This window comes from Belonocnema kinseyi, chromosome 8 (assembly GCF_010883055.1).
Source record: "Belonocnema kinseyi isolate 2016_QV_RU_SX_M_011 chromosome 8, B_treatae_v1, whole genome shotgun sequence".
Lineage (NCBI taxonomy): Eukaryota > Metazoa > Arthropoda > Insecta > Hymenoptera > Cynipidae > Belonocnema > Belonocnema kinseyi.
In genome coordinates, this window is record NC_046664.1 from 65,534,960 (window position 1) to 65,552,611 (window position 17,652).

A 17,652-nucleotide genomic window follows, 5' to 3' on the forward strand; every position below is an offset into this window, starting at 1 on the left:
GTTTTTCGATCAAAACCCCATAAAAAAGTAGCTGGACCCTACTTTTTTATTGCAAATTCGGATTCAGCGTCGAAAAATACATAAGAATATATAGGTCTGGTCCATTGCACAGACACTTTTGTTTTTTTTTTGTGGGCCTGTGTTATCTTTGAATCATGTAATAAGTAGGATAAGGGCATTTTTGTGCCTAATAAAGGAAAATTCAGAGATGCGTTTTATTACACACTAGCAGTAAATCCGTGCGCGAAAATCGCGCGTTCACGTCTCTGAATATTTATTTTCAAACACAAAAAATAAGTAAATTTAAAAATCCATGAATAAAGCAATTTTTAATATGATGTTTTAAATATTTTTGAAACAATAATTAATAATTTTGAATTGCAAACGTCGGAAAGTAAAAAAATACCCGAACAATTTTGGACAAGTTAATTAGAAAAAGGAGTTAATTGTATCATTTTTAAGCTTAAGTGCTAAAAATTAAACAATTATATTTTGAATTGAAGAATCACGAAAGTATTATGATTTTAGATTCCAATTTCGAAAATAGGACAATGTAAAAACGCTAAAAATTGAATATTTTAACGTCAGAATTTTGGAAATTGGGTCAGTTCAAATTCAGAGGAATTGAAATTGTATCTTTATTATTAGAAGCGTTCAAAGTTTAATAAATAAAGATTGAAAACTTTTAAATTTAAAGCGATTAAAATTTGACAATTTATTATTGAAACTATGTTGAATCTTTCAGTCAAAGCTTCGGAATTTCTAGAATTTTAAATGGTTATGACATAATAAAATTATAAGTTAACATTAAAGCTGAATAGACACATCTTTTTAAAATGAACAAATGAATTGAATTATTGTTCCAAAAATTTTAAATATATAGTCATTTTAAAAGGGAAACTTTAAAAATGAACAAAATTCGACTCTGTAACGTTAAAACTTAAACGAATGCGAACTTAAATTAAAAATGAAAAAAATTATGATCACAAAAAATTGTAATATTAAAACTTTTATATACTCAAACTGTTTAAAATTTTAATTATTTAAAGTAAATTTAAATAGCTTAAAAACTAATCGTTTTTAAATTCCTGATTGTCCTTTCCAAAATTCAACCCATTCAATTTTAATTGCAAAATTAAAACTTATGAAATGGAAAAATTGAAAATGTAGCGCTCATCATGAAAATTCAGAACTCTGAAATTGTAACCACTTAAAATTACCAAAATTCTCCACTTCCTGATGTATCAATTTAAGGTAGTTTAATTTTTATCGTTTTTTTTTTTTATTTAAATCAATTTTAGAGATTTTAATTTCAATTTTCCTCTCGAATTATTATTCATTCTAGAAATTATAGAATAATGTATTATTCAATTTGGAAGAATTAATTTTATTAAATCTTCAACTAAAAAAAGTGCAACCAAAATGTTTAATTTTTATCCCGAAAAGGCGAACTTTTTACAAAATAATTGAATTTTCAACAAAAAAGTTCACTTTATAAATCCAACAAGACAATATTCAAATAAAATAGTTGAATTGACAACCAAAAATAATAACTTTCTTGTATTCAACAAAATAATAAAATTCGATGTTCATTCCCTAACTTTATAAAAACTTAGTGATATTTTATGGTGAAGGGGCGGCGGCGGTTTAAGAACAAATATCTTCTGGTATCTTACATGGAGGGCGGGGGGGGGGGGGGGGCAAATCTTATAAAAAATCCTTGCGGAATTCATGAATGTCCCCTGAACTTCAAATTCCCTCACTCTTTCACGTTTTCCTCCACATTCTCTGCCCTGTATCAAACTGGAATGACGTTTTCAGGTCTTCCAGGTCTTGTTGCAACCCTTAATCAGCCCCAACTATATACAGGCTAAAAATAATTTAGTGTTGTTACTCACCATCCATGCTGGAGTTCTTGGATGATAAAGCGCAAGAATTGTCGTAATTTGAATGATACGATGGGGAAGGTGGTGGCAAATCCAAAAGCAGGTTGCTGATGGACTGGAGCTGATGTAATTGCTCACGTTCTCGAGTTTGCAGCTGCAATTTCTCTCTGTGAATTTGCTCTCGCTCACGTTGCTGAAACTGCAATTGTTCTCTGTCGCGATTGGGATGTGGCACCTGCAGCTGTTCGCGTTCCCGATTCGCCTGCAGAAGAGATAACGGGTCTCGCTGCTGTTGCTGCAGTTTCAATTGCTCTCGTTGGGAGATCTGCAGTTGCTCGCGATCCGGCTGATGCAGCGGATCTCGTTCGCGATGCGGGAGCTGCAGTTGTTCGCGGTTATCACGAGGTTGCAGCTGCAGATTTGGCGAGTCATTTCGGTCTAATGCGTCTACTCCGGTTCCTCCTTCGGATTCGTACGATGAGGCCAACTAGAAATTCATAATTAAGGAGGTATCAGCAAAAAGGCTTAAGACTTGAGATTTTCAGATTCCGCCCATTAAGATTTAAATTCAAATTTAGGGCATTCGAATTTAAATACACAATTTTAAAACATTAAAGTACAGTGTTTAAAACGTAACAATCTTAAATTGAACAATTACAATTTTCAAAATCAACTCTTTCCTAAATAATATGAATTTTGACGATACATCATTGAAAAGAACAAAAACTATTATCATCCCCTGTGAAATGAAAAGATTTCATTATGTAAGAAGTATATAATAAGAATTTCAGAGGTAATACAACTAAAATAGTTGTATTAAGATTGTCATATTCGGTTCGAGTCACCAAATATTTGAGGATAAATATTTATATTAAAGGTCAAGCATTGACGGTCCGGCAAATTTTACCGTATTTAAAGTTTCCAGTACGCCAAATTTTTGTGTCAATGAGAAACTTTCTGTTCCTATAATAGTTTTTGCGATTTTGGAAAAATAGTAAAATATTTTTTTTATCACTCTTCTTTAACCAGATACCAGACTGGAAAATTAAAAAAAGGCTAAAATACCGCACTACAAAATTAAAATACGGAAAATGGACAAGATTACAATATCCATGGCGACAAAGTTTTAATGTGGATTCCTATAGGATTGTTGGCGACAAACATGAATCTGAAAGTTTTAAATCGATATCTCGAATAGGTTTGGATTTATCGATTTTTTAAACTTATTTTAATGTACATAATTTCCTAATTTCATTCCGATATGCGATTTCTGTACAAGTAAAAGGAGTTTTAATGTGGATTACTATAAGGGAAAAGGGACAGGGGTGTAATCTTACATTATTTCTGTGACCGAGATATCGATTTAATAATTGAATGGGTGCCCGGAGGAAGGGCCTATGGTCACGATTTTTCCAAAAACCAGTTTTTCTTGGAATAAGGGCCAATGTCATGTGGACTAAGAGTTCCCATTGTTTTCAGTTGTAAAGAATGACAACAGAGGTCAGGAACATCGAATTATCTGTTGAGGAGTGAAGAAAAGTCATTTACATTATCCCAGTGTTTCAGAATCCTGCACAATTTGGAAATCGTGACATAGGCCCTTGTTCCGGGCACCCATTCAATTGCAGATACGTATTTCTCGCAAAAAATCCCATCGAAATTCATATTCAGAAATTATTCTTTTACAAAAAAGTCAATAATTTTTAAATAAAAAATCGATGTACCGGAAACTATTCGAGATATCGATTTAAAACTTTCAGATTCGCGTTCCTCGCGAAAAATCCTATGGGAATCCACAATAAAACTTTGTCGCCACGAATATCGTACAGGCAAATGTGATCAGTCACTAACACACGTATTTTTTTTAGGGTGACTTTTAAAAGGGGTTCGATTTGTGAAAGGTAACTCTTCTACAAGTATTTTTTTAAAGGGAGATCTGGAAATGGTTTCGAGATGTCACCAATCCTTCTTTGACAAAATACAGGAGTACAAAATTAAAATACGGCAAAAAATGAAGTATCTGTACACACAATGTGCATTAAAATAAACTAATTTATAGAAAGAATATTTGTCATTGTTAATATTTTTTTCAGGGTTTCTACTCAAATCCTGGAAAAGAATTCCCTTACAATTCGAAAACTTTTCCAGTTATCTCAAGTTTTTTCCAAGTATAACTGTTATAGTAAAGAGCCATTAAAATATTTCGCATTTTGTAGAACAATCGACTCGGAATATGTATACACTTTCGCGAGTTTATTATACATTTTTTCTTCAGTTTCTAGGGATTCAATTAATATGTGTAATTTAGCAAGCTTTTGAAATGTATATTACATGATATTCATAATAATACATCACTATCAATTAATTGAATAATTAAATAATACTAAAAACATAATTAAGAATTTCTTGAATTTGTCACTAAAGTCCATGAATTTGAATACCTATTCACAAATTTTCATTTGATTTTTTGATGCATTAAATTCAGTCTATAATTAAGTAAAATTAATGTGGATATTATAATAAGTTTAACTTAACCACTTCAAATTCCTAACTTTTCTAGTAAAAATATTGTATTTTCAACTCAAATGATGAATCTATCTGAATAGTTGTACTTTCATCAAAAAATATTAATTTTCAACCAAGATGATTGGCGCTCGATTGTACAATTATCTCGCGCTTAATTATGTAGTTACCTGGCACTACTACGCGCTCGGTCTTTATATTTTCGCATGCTCAAAACTTTTAAAATAAGGACTCAAAACATCCTCCACTTTAATTTTGTGATTGTGAATTCTCTTTTGTTAAATGAGCTTAGCTGGAGAGTTTGAGCGCACCTACGGCACGCGACTGATGGCTATCGCATTCCACGCTCGGTCTTTGCATTTCTCCCGCATTCATGAACAGACCTTTTAAAATCAAAGGTCAACGGACCGACAACTGTAATTTTGGATGAGTGTGAAATCTCTTTTGTTAAAGCTCTTTCGGCTTAAACGAACACGTTTTCATCACGTATCTCGTGCTACGCACTCGATTTTGTCCAAAATGTCAACTTTTCTACATTATACACAATATAATACATTTTGCATGTAACTCTGCCTGGGATTGCTTATTTAAATATTGCAAAATATAGCGCAAATTGTAATTATCATGATTATTTTAACATTTGTTCCTTATTTTGCTTTAAATTGTATTCTAAACTGCGCTGAAACATCTATCATTTCAATAAATTTATATCATTACAATTCATATAATGCATAAAAATTGAATCATACTAATTCTTATTTCCTTTTTAAAATATTTTTAAAATATTTTTAATCTTGTTTTTTACGATTAAAGAAAAACTACTGCGCATCTGCATAGGGTCTAATACAGGAACCTATAGTATCGTATTTCCTCTTTCGTCTTTTCTGTCCTTTTTCCAAAAATTTAATTTTTTTATTTTTAACCTTATTTTTTACGATTGAAAGAAAATCTACTCGTCCTATCTAAAAAGTATTAATAGTAAATTTATAGACCTTTTTAAGCGAACAACTTTTGTCTGTTATTTTTTTCAAAATAATGTAATATTTTTATTTTGAAAGTTATTTTTTACGACTAAAGCAAAAAATACGTGTCCTATCAAAAATTATAGCTCTTTTTGGGATAAACAAGTTTTGTCTCATTTTTTTCGTAGCTTGTGTCGTTAGTCCAAAAAATTTTATTATTTTATTTTTACTGTTGTTTTTTATGACTTAAACAAAAACTACGCATCCTATCGAAAAGTTATTCATTAAAAATTTGTAGGTCTCTCCAGGGCGCCCAATTTTAGCTGATTCCTTATTTTCATATCTTGCATAGGTTGACCAAAAAATGTAATTGTTGGATTTTTCATTATTTTTGGCACGATCAAATTTTAAATTTTCAACTTTTCATATCATGCGTTTTAGTTTTTTTTTTTATTTTGAAAATGCTCTAACTGTGATAATTTTCTTTTTATAGAAAAAAGTCATAGGGATAAATTGTTTGAGTTTCTGTCTACTATGAATAACCATTTATAGAATTTTGAAATCTTGAAAAATGTGGTTTCAACCATTTTTGCTTCGATCAAATTTTGAATTTTCAACTTTTCCACCATATTGAAAAAGTTGTTATGATCATCTTATAGGGCTTTCAAAAAGCAACGTTTTTCTTCTCTAGATTTTTTTTTCATATTATGCGTTGTTTAGCTTAAAATGTTCATTTTATTTTATTATTATTTTTTTATTTTGAAAATGCTCTAATTCTGATAATTTTTTTTAATAAAAAAAAGTCATAGGAATACTTGTTAGAGTTTCTGAGTACTATGAATAACCGTTCATAAAATTTTGAAATCTTAAAAAATTGAGGTTTCAAAAATTTTGAAAATGCGCTCACATTTTAAATTTTGATGCAAAATAGCTGGCTTACGTACTTGTTCTTTTTATTTAGGCCTTAAAAAAGTGTGTTAAAGCAGAATCCAATCTGATCAATTTCTAGAAAGTTATCGTGCCTACAGAATACAGACAAATAAACACCTTCGTAAGAATCTTTTTTTCCGACTCAGTGGGCCTCAAAACGTGGAGATTTGATGAAAACCGACAAAGTGAAATGTTACATAAAACCAATGTCTTCTCATTAAGATGAGAATGTAAAAAATTAATTTCCAATCATAAACATGAATTTTCAAACATAAACATGAATTTTTAATCAATAACATTTACTTTCTACAAAGAACGAATTTTAAACAAAATACAAGCACTTTCATCCATATAATGGAATTTTCGACTAAAAACTATCAGTTTTCAACAAAAAATGAAATAGTTAACATTTAAGTTTAAAAAATTAATTTTCAATTAAAAGAGGTGAATTGACAACCAAAAAATGAATACTTAAATTTTCAGTTAAAGAAATTAATTTTGAACCAAAGACATGAATTTTTAACTAAAATGACGGAATATTGAAATGGAATTAATAAATTTTCAGACTTAACAAAATGTAAAAAACTAATTCAAAGAAAAAATTTAAAAAAAGAGTTAAATTCAATAATATGAATAAATAAAATATGATGAAGAATCATTGCTATTCAAATTTATGGACTATATAAAGATAGCAAATGAACTTAAAAAACAAAAAAAAAAATTCTAAGTGTTTTTGTTATTGTTTTCCTTTTTTTAATTTTCTAATATTGTCTTTTAATGTGCTTATACCTTTCGTATCTAAAAAGTTATTTTTAGTGTATAATTTAATCTAAACCCACTCCCATAGCTAGAATCAGTCTAATTCTGTAACGTAATTCTCGGAATTATAGGACTCACTTCATTGATTAAGTTTACTATTTAATATGAATACACAGTTCAAAAAGGGCTCAATAAAATTTTCTCCGAAAACTGAAATACAACGAGCTAATATTAAAGATTTAAATTAGAAATATTTTTCGCATTATTGTTTGAACAAAGCCTTTAAAATAATTTAAATAAAAAAATTTAATTGCAAAACCCCAACATAAATTTAAAGACACGCATTCGTTTAAAAATTATCTAAAACTTTAAAGTATAAAACTTGCTTCAAGTTTTATTACCATAAGACACTTTATTTACGAAAGGAAGAGTGAACAACTAAAAGTTCAAAAGCACAGCAAATATTTGAAGCTCAAACTTCTTGGAAATTGAAGCTTCAAGTTCGAAAGGGCCTTATTGATAAAGCTGTTTACGATATATTTCTGGGAAATTCGATAATTTGTTCTCATATGTCGGATAAATTTGTTTTTCATAGTAATTTTCGCAACACGTGTAGATACTCAATTTTCATCAACGATATAAGCAGATTTTCCCTCTCTAGAAAAGGGAAAGTGAGCTCTGATTTCCGTGAATTCTAATTAGTGGAAATTACCATAAGTTTCAATAACTTTTATTGTGCTCAGACAAAAAGAAGTTGTAAAATTAAGATGCGAATCTTCGAAATTGTTTAGGTTTTTATTTTAGAATCCATAGACGTTTAATTAGAGATTCAAATTTAGAATAGGAAATAACTTATAAATTCAAAAGCAATTATTAAATTAAAAGGTCAGGCGTGAAGCTTTGTAAATTAAATTTTGGACAATAAGAATTGACCAGCATACAAATTATTAACATTCTTAAGCATAGAATAGCAAAAGGAAACTGCAAAGTTTATAATTAAATTTTCAAACAAAAAATGCATGCCTATAAATAAATGAAAAGTTTAAATTTGGTAACTGGAGCTTAATAGTACTGTCGTACTCTTAAAAATATTTTTAATTAAAAACTTTTTGTGAGAAAAAATATAATAATGATAGTTTTTTATTTCGAAATATCAGAGTTTCGATAAAATTTCAATTTTATACTGAAAGTATCTACACGTACCGACAAAATCTGACTATTTGTACAAAATTTTCGGTACAAATAGCCCCTTTTACAGCTCTATTTGTACCGAAAAATTTGGCTATCTGCATCGTAATTTCGGTTAAAAAAAGTACCTTCTACTGCCCTATTTGTACTAAAAAAAATCCGACTATTTGTACCGTAATTTCGGTAAAATAGACCCTTTTCCAACCCTATTTGAACAGAAACAATCCGGCTATTTGTACGGAAATTTCTGTATCCGTCGCCACGACGTTTTATATTATAAACAATACAATACAAAAATTTTCTGTATCATGAAATTTAAATTTGCTAAGACTTTTTAGATGAAAAACGAAATTATGAAAGTTTGGAGGTCAAAAAAGTTTACCTTCACTTTTTTCTAACATCCGAAATATTCCCTTTATGCAACTATTGCGTATGTATGCCCCCCCCCCCCTACCCGACATAAAAATGTGACAAAAGTTGTTTCCAATCATATTTTCTTTCATTGAACTATTTGAGGCGCAAAACCCCTTCCCCCAAAGTCAAATTAGAGAAACACCTATTTTCCCGCTATATTAAGTCGCAATCGCATCAACGCAAGGAATCGTTGGGCATAATGACCCAACAGACAACTCGTGTTTACAAACACGGCTCACGTATCCTTGTACTTGATACGTAAAAGGAACTAAAATTCGCAGAAAATATCCCAGAGAAAAAATTCAAACGATAATTTGCTCATTAGAATCCAAACCGTGGGAAACTTCCCAAAACGCCGGAAAGAAATTTTCGTAGTCAGCTGAAAAAATCAAGTTGAAACTTGCTACACGAGGAATGAAATTCATCGTTGCACTATTCTGAAAGATTCATCTCTTTTAACATACAAAAATTCAGCTGTTCCAACTAATTCTTAAATTTCCCAAACAAATCATAAAAAATTAATTTAAAAAAAAATATACTTTTAAATAGAATAATATTCTTCAGACATTTTTATTAGAAAATTATGGGCAGAAAAAAATAAATAAGGAAAAAATATAACTTACCTGTTGAAACAAAGTTGGCATCTCGATGTCTGACGGTTTTGCAAATTCTTGGTCAATTTTGAGTGGAGTAAATTCCTTCGGAAAGGAATATTTCTTGAATCCGAGAAAAGGGTTTTATTTCGCGTAATAAATTAATAAATACTTATGCAAAGGACGAACAAAAGAACAAAAGGGATACAGTAATGTGAATGAATAGACGCCTCGCTAACCCGCCGGGATCCCTTTCGGGTTTAGGCTCTGCACCAGTCCATTTATGTTTCGGTACTTGGCAATTCGTTTTTCCAAGATTGGTTTTTTCAATACGTATGAAATTCTAGCTAAAGACGCTACAGTTCTTCGCGACGCCGTTTCGCTCTGCGAACTGACTAAAATTTTTCGGATCCTTCCGGCCGGCGAAATTTTGCCTTTGTCGATGCGCGAGACTCGACAGTGTTGCCAATATTTCACCAAGAAAATTTCAGCGCCAAAATCCAGGATTTTTTTATTAAATATATTTATTTAAGAAACCTTAAGCACGCTAATGCTATTTAATTTTTTCTTGTTTTATTTATTACTGTAAAAGATTATTTATAGGTTATATTTAGTGATAAAACTGCTTTTTATAGTAAAAAAATCGATCTTTGTTCAATTGTTTATTGTGACGTCCAATCACAACAGATTTTTCGTCGATGAGGACTAATCGGTTGCGAGGAGGGGAAAGGACATTTGCAGAGTAACGTTAATTAATGATAAAAAATAGATCGCAATAAAGTTCTTTTTGTGACTTTTATATTATTGCAGATTAAATATATAATTTTTAGTTTCTATGAGAAAAGTTTACATTTTTCGTGATACGTATTTTATGTTTTATATCGTTTTTTAAATGTGAAAATAAAAATATATTAAACCGGAAGTGTTCTTTGGTCAGTGTTAAATTTACGCAGGAGAAAAATAGAAACAAAATATTTTGAGAATCTAAATATATAGAATAATTGTGAAATTATCAATAAATTCATGACCTTGTTTTGAATACTTCTTTTTTACTGAATTTTAATAATAAATAATAGAAAGGTGTAAATAAAATATAATACATAGCGTTTCATTTTAAGGCAAATGTTTCGCCGATTACAAAATGGTATTGTTAATTATTTTGTCAATTAAAAAAGGAATAAAGAAAACTTGACTAAAAATTATTTGAATCTTCAATCAAATTAATTAATAAAAGTCATTATTATTCTTTAAAATAAAATATATTTGAACTTTTTTATTTGTAATAAATAAATCTATGAATACAAAATTTTTCTCAAAAATATGACTTTAAATTCCAAATGTATTTTGGTTTAAAAAGTAATCTAGAAAAATAAAAATATAATTGTGACGAATAACAAATTTAAATCTTTAATATAAACAAAGCTAAAATTCGTACATTATATTTTATTACCTTATAATTCAAAAATTAAAACAAATATAAAATACCTAGCATCCAGTTTGAAATAATTTTTAAATTAAAAGCTTGCAATGTCTTCTCAAAATTTTTGATAAGGCAAACGATTCCAATTGTAAGCACTATTCGTAACCAGGGTGGCCAAAAAACTTCATTTTCAAAATTCCCTGACTTTTTTATGATTTTTCCCCACTTTTTTTCTGAACAACTTTTTATTTTCCCTGACCATTAATATTCAAAGCCCAGCATTTTAATTTTTTTAAACTGTAAAATTTATATACTTATTTCAACCAAAAACTATATATTTTTTCTACCATTCAAGATAAATTTTCAACCTAACAATGGTAAATGTTCTACCAAATAGTCGAATTTTCAGACAAAAAAGATTAAACATCAGCCAAAAAAGTTACATTTTTAACCAAATAATTGAATTTTTTAGTAGACAGCTGAATTTTTACCAAAAAGGAAAGGATGAATTTTCTAACCAAAAGGACCAATATGCTATTTAAATAAATGAATTTTCGACAAATAGATGAGTTTTAACATAACACTGGAATTTGTAACATAAACATAGAATTTTCAACAGAATAGTTTCATTTTTAACGAAATACTTGAATTTTCTAACAATAAAGATGAAATTTCAAACATCCAAATTTATTTTGAATCAAAAAGTTGCATTTACAACCAAAAAGTTGAATATTCAAGCAAAAGAGACGTACTATATTTCAACATAGTGATAAAACTTTTAACCAACTAATTGAATTTCCAACGAAATAGTTAAGTTTTGATGTGAAAAGAACGATTTTTTTAGAATACAGTTGAATTTTCAACAATTTAGTTGATATTTCAACAAACAAAAAATAAACGAACTTTCAACAAAGTAGTTGAAATTTCAATGGAATAATTAAAATTTCAACAAAATAATAGTTGAATTTTAACCAAATAGTTAAATTTCCAATCAAGAAAATTAATTTTCTTCTTAAGTACTAAAGAAAATAAATTTTAAATCTACGAAGGATTGATCAAATTTTCAGTAAAAAAGTCATTTTTAAATAAAAAAATAACGATTTTTTATCAAATTATTCCAATTTTTAACGAAATAGTTAAATTGTCAATCTAGAAAGATTTCACTTAAACTTTTAATAGCAAACTATGAATTTTCAGCAAAATAGTCAAATCAACCAGAGTGGTAATTTCAACAAAATAGCTGAATTTTGAACGGAATACAGTGAAGCTCTTCTATAGAGCCGATTTTGGGACTGTCGGTGGGTGGGAACTAACTCATTATAGCCCGCTTCGCTTTTGTTTGTTCGCACCTGGGTGCTCACTTGATTAACAGCCAGAGACACCGCGCACCCCGGCGTCAATTCTCGAAAGGGCTATAGAAGGGTTTCACTGTAGTTATGTTTCCATCCAAGAAGATTAAGTTTCTACTAAAAAGACGAATTTTATACAAAATATATAAATTTTCAAAGAAATTGTGGATTTTTAAACAGAAAAAAAGTTTCAACCTAAAAATGATTGGTCAAATTTTCATGAAAAAAAAACAAGAATTTTTAATAAATGAGTAAATTTTCAACCGAATTGTTGAATCTTCAACCAAGAAAATATTCACTTAAATTTTCAACACAAAAGTATGAATTTTCAAACAAAAAAATTAAATTTTAAACAAAATAATTGAATTTTAAACCAAGACAGATTTCACTTATATTTTCAACACTAAAGTATTAATTTTCAACGAAAAGGTAATTTTCTGTCAAAGTAGTTGAATTTTGAAAGAATAGGATTAATCTCGTACCAAAAAAGACAAACTTTTCATAAAATACATGAATTTTCAAACAAATGGTTAAATTTTAAACCAAAGAAGATAAATTTTGAAACGAAAATGGAATAGTCGAATTTTTAATAAAAAATAATTTTCAATAACAAGACAAAGCATTTTAAAGAAATTTTTCCAATTTTCAACCAAATAGTTGAATTTCCAACCAAGAAAATTAATCTCCTACAAGAGTACTTAAGAAAATACATTTAAAATCCACCAAGGGTTGGTGAAATTTTCAGTAAAAAAAGTAATTTTTAAAATAAAAATTAACGAATTTTTAACTAATTTTTCCAATTTTAAACGAAATAGTTAAATTTTTCTACCAAGAAAATTAATCTTCTACTAAATTCTGAAGAAAATAAATTTTAAATCCTCAAAGGATTGGTCAAATTTTCAGTAAAAAAAAACTAATTTTTAAAATAAAAAAATAATGAATTTTTAATAAATTATTCCAATTTTCAACCATGAAAGATTTCACTTAAATTTTCAACAACAAATTAAGAATTTTCAGAAAAATAGTCAAATCAACTAGAGTGGCAATTTCAACAAAAAAGATGAATTTTTAACTAAATAGTTAAGTTTCTATCCAGGAAGATTAATTTTCTATTAAAAAAGACGACTTTTCTACAAAAAACATGAATTTTCTAACAAATTGTTGAATGCTAAACTAAAAAAAAATATGCCTGCAGCGTGAGCACATTTTAATTGCGCTCCGTGCGCGCGGCGCTTCGCACCAAGTTTGAGGGCGCCTAGGGCGCGCGGGTGCACTCTTGCGATTCGCGCTCGTTTTCGTTCGTTTAATGCGTACACTTAAACTACATTTTTTCAAATATTATAACTTAAATCGAAAACTCCGATTTAAACTCCTGAGGAATTACAGCCGTACACTGTAACTGATTTTTTTTCGATTTGTTTTTAAAGAAGGTTCTCAAAGCACCTACGGCCTTGACGATTACATTCTCATTGTGAAACTCGCGCTTCGCGCTCGATGATTTGTGTCCAATAGAAAAGCTTCATCCAGATAATTTGTAAATCTTGTTCAAATCTACTAAAACAGCGCTTTAAACTCAAGGAACCCTTAAAAACAAAAATTGCATATTTTTGAAATTGATCCAACTTTTTGAATTTTTGTCTAATTAAGAAATTTAATGAGAATAATTTCGAAACACATATATTTTATATCTAGTAGAAATTACGATTAATATTTAAATTTTTATATATTTTTTTAAAATTTTCAAAATGTTGAAAAGCGTATAACTTTTTTAATTTGTATTGAATTTAAAAATATCATTAGGGTAATTAGCAAGTATTTTTGTCGTGTGCCAGAAAATTTCACAAACATTTCTAAAATTCATAACAATTTTTTGTTTCAAATTTTGAAAGAGCTCTAACTTTTTAAATTTTTGTCTAATCAGGAAAATTTAACTGAAATAGTTTCTAAATATTTTTTTTTCTACGGAAGAATTTAAATGAAATCTCCTAATCTATCAGAACAATTTTTTTATATTTTTCTGAACATTTTCAAAATTTTCAAAAGCATATAACTTTACTAATTTTCATTGAAAATGAAAGTTTGATTTGGAAACAAATTTCTAAAATAAAAAATTTTGTTTTCAAATTTTGAAAATGCTCTTAATTTTTTTATTTTGTTTCGAAATATCTGCTTAACGAACTTAACCTGCATTTTGGGTACCTTAAGAAGTGTATATAAGGCTGCCTCGATTGGAGAAATCATTTAAAACTTAACATTTAAAATTAACAGACAGACAGACATACACCGACAAAATTTGATGATTTTCGAACTCTGTGAGTGCTGAAACGTAAAGATCTGTTAAAAAGCAGAGACCGGAAATTTGGACGATTATCTGTTGAAAACGCCTAAATAGAATCCTGTATAGAATCTTACATAGGAACTTTGTAAGAACCTTTGCATGATCCTATGAGGTTCCTATGTAGGTTCCTGGTGGTCGTGAAATGACTGACTTAGGATCTTACCCAGGTACATTAGAGGTTTTTATACGGAAACCTACACAAAAATAATTTTCATGTATATATAAAATGACACAGGATATTACAAAGGAACAATTTTTTTTCTGCGATTCAATTTATATTTATTTATAAATTCGCACAACTCTGAGGATTCGAACCCCCGAACTGCTGACTCTACCGTTTCTAAACATAACCGAAATATTTCACTTAAATTTTCAACACAAAACTATGAATTTTCAGCAAATTAGTCAAATCAACGTATTTTCAACAAAATAGTAGTAGAATTTTTAACCAAATAGTTACAATTTCCAATGAAGAAAATTAATCCTCTACTAAAGTACTGAAGAAAATAAATTTTAAATCCAAAAAGAATTGGTCAAATTTTCAGAAAAAAAGTAATATTTGAAATAAAAAAAAAAAAAAACAATTTTTAACAAATTATTTCAATTTTCAACCGAATAGTTAAATTTTCAACCAAGAAATATACCACTTAAATTTTCAATAGCAAACTATGAATTTTCAGCAAAATAGTAAAATCAACTAGAGTGGTAATTTCAACAAAACAGATGAAATTTGAACCAAATAGTTAAAAAAAAAACAGGAATTTTTAATAAATGGGCAAATATTCAACCGAATTGTTGAATCTTGAACCAAGAAAATTTTACTTAAATTTCCATGACAAAAGTATAAATTTTCTAAAAAATAGTGAAATGTTCAACCAGAGTTGAATTTTCAACAAAATAATTGATTTTTAAACAAACGGTTAATTTTCTATCAAAATAGTTAATTTCTGAACGAATAGGATTAATTTCGTACCAAAAAAGACCAATTTTTATCAAAAATACATGAATTTTCAATCAAATAGTTGAATTTTGAACTAAAAAAGATAAATTTTGAACCCAAAATGCAATGGTCAAATTTTCAGTGAAAAAGGTCATTTTCAACATCAAGACAATGGATCTTTAACCAATTTTTCCAGTTTTCAACCAAATAATTGAATTTTCAACAAAGAAAGATTTCACTTAAATTATCAACACCAAAGTATGATTTTTCAACAAAAAGTTAGTTTTCTGACAAAATAGGGGAATTTTCAAACCAATAATAAATAAATAAAACTTATAACTAATAATATAATCGTCAAGAGAAAGAAAATGCAAAAAAAAAAAAAAGAAATAGAAACTCTTGTTAACATTTTTACTTATAAACGGAATAAAATAATTTTAAATTTATCATCCTAAACAATTATTTACAGCGCTTCTCAAACAATATTCCTTGACTTTTGCAAGATTTTTGTTAAAATCCCTGTCTTTTTCCTAATTTCCAGGTGACTAAAAAACCTTTGTATTTAAAATCCCTTACAAAACAAAATACTTCAATAATTTAAATTTGAAAACATGAAAAAATAAATAGCTTCCAAATAAAAAACAATTAAAATTTTATTTGTTAAATGCTTAGGGGATTAAATTTGAAAAAGAATAGAATTTTTAATTCATATTTAGAGCGAAAAAATATTATTACGGTTTTAAAATTAGAAGCAATTAATCGAAAAATATATGCTTTATGAAAAACTTCATTTTATTGTTCCAACAATCTTGCAACAAAATGGATCTTATTATAAAAATTGCATTCGCTTTATATTAATAATAAATCTATTAATTCTCTTTCAGCAATTTTCTCTTGTATATTTTATCTGTTGATCTAATAAAAATACTTTGATTAAATTGCTAAACATAGGTCGATAATAAATCACGATTGCATTAACGAAGCGCATTTATAAATATAAATTAAAGAGATCAATAAATCAATAATAAAACATCAAAATTTGAATTATTAGAATTCTGACTCCAAATCTAATTATAATTTTAATTACTTAAATTGGTTAAAATTAATTAAATTATATATTTATTAAAATATTCTTTGAAATAAATTCATAAATTGTTTTTTAAATTTCGGAAAATATTTTCCCAAGTTTAACGTTTGGAAGCCAATTCTAAAACTTTTTCTTTTTAACTTTCAAAAGTAATTGAAAATAGAAGCAAGGACGTTAAAAAACCACGTAAAAGAAATCGATAAGAAAGTAAAGATAGTCTATAAATCACGAATTAGTCTTTCAATGATAAAGAAATTAATTTATTCAGTTATACTCTATATGAGCCGTCGACGAGTCTAACATTTCCACTTCGGAACTCATATCACTAGACGAATAATTCACTAGTGAATCGCGGGATCGTTCTATTCTTTCCGCAGAATTGTCTTCAGTCTTCGCTGAATCTTCTCCCCAGAATAATTTCACCCTCAATTTATCCATATTTTCATCCTGCGGTCCTGCAGAACCCGTAGGATTTTCTTCTGAGGCTTCTTTCGCTTTTTTCTGAACGGGCTGATACTTTGGCGTCTCTGCAGGCGCATCTAAAAAATTACAATGTTAATTTAAACTATTGATTATTTGCCATTATTTGCCATTATTTTACTGTGAACATTTAAATCTTGTTCTTAAACCTAGTAAATTATTGTATTGTTTACTGAATATGGGGTTTTTAACGAAATGTAAAGAGCAGAAATTCTGGTAAAGACCAATGATCTCTTCTTCTTTTTTTAACGGAAGAATTTGATTTTAATTACCGGGATAAGCCGGAGATTCGTCGATTAATTGCTCCATTAAATACCCTAGTAAAGTTGTGGTAAAAGTATCGTCCCTTTTGAGACCCAGAGCTCTGTGGCAAGAATCTACCGCGTCCTGTAAATTTCCCATCATCGCTTGAATAAATCCAATCGCTGAGTATGTTGATGGATTTAGTGGATTAAGCACCAGAGCCTGAAAAATTATTAGAATTAGAATAAAAAACAATCAAATAACGTATAAAATTCAATTTAATTTCATAATTTAACACTAAGGTATTAATTTCAAAAAAAAAATTTTTCAACTAAAATAGTTGAGTTTTCATCCCATTAATACATAAATAAAAGTTGTAACTAATCATATAATCGTCAAGAGCAAGCAAATTCAAAACACTAGAAATAGAAAAATCAATGACTACGAGGGTAGTTCAATAAGTCCTTAGAATGACCAACAGATGGCGCGCGAATCGCTCCAAATCATCTGTTTTCAGTCAGCACCACTCCCGACTAGATA

General features: G+C 28.4%; 3 protein-coding genes across 6 annotated transcripts in view; 1 reads left to right on the forward strand and 2 right to left on the reverse strand.

Moving 5' to 3' along the window:
- The window catches only part of LOC117179178 (cytoplasmic polyadenylation element-binding protein 1), a 51,320-nt gene extending 41,666 nt beyond the window's left edge, over positions 1-9,654 (reverse strand). For all 3 annotated transcript variants that reach the window (XM_033370908.1, XM_033370907.1, XM_033370906.1), the window contains exons 1-2: positions 9,286-9,654; positions 1,899-2,373 (exon numbers count right to left, since the gene is read on the reverse strand). In XM_033370908.1, coding sequence (XP_033226799.1) covers positions 1,899-2,373; positions 9,286-9,306 — 496 coding nt within the window. In that variant the 5' untranslated portion in view covers positions 9,307-9,654. The remainder of the gene's footprint in view (positions 1-1,898; positions 2,374-9,285) is intronic.
- LOC117179180 (arrestin domain-containing protein 17-like) overlaps positions 1-17,652 on the forward strand; it is an 83,915-nt gene that overhangs the window by 6,819 nt on the left and 59,444 nt on the right. The window lies entirely within an intron of this gene.
- LOC117179179 (cell division cycle protein 16 homolog) overlaps positions 16,441-17,652 on the reverse strand; it is a 14,455-nt gene continuing 13,243 nt past the window's right edge. For both annotated transcript variants that reach the window (XM_033370910.1, XM_033370909.1), the window contains exons 10-11: positions 17,142-17,334; positions 16,441-16,928 (exon numbers count right to left, since the gene is read on the reverse strand). In XM_033370910.1, the coding sequence (XP_033226801.1) occupies positions 16,654-16,928; positions 17,142-17,334 (468 nt within the window). In that variant the 3' untranslated portion in view covers positions 16,441-16,653. The remainder of the gene's footprint in view (positions 16,929-17,141; positions 17,335-17,652) is intronic.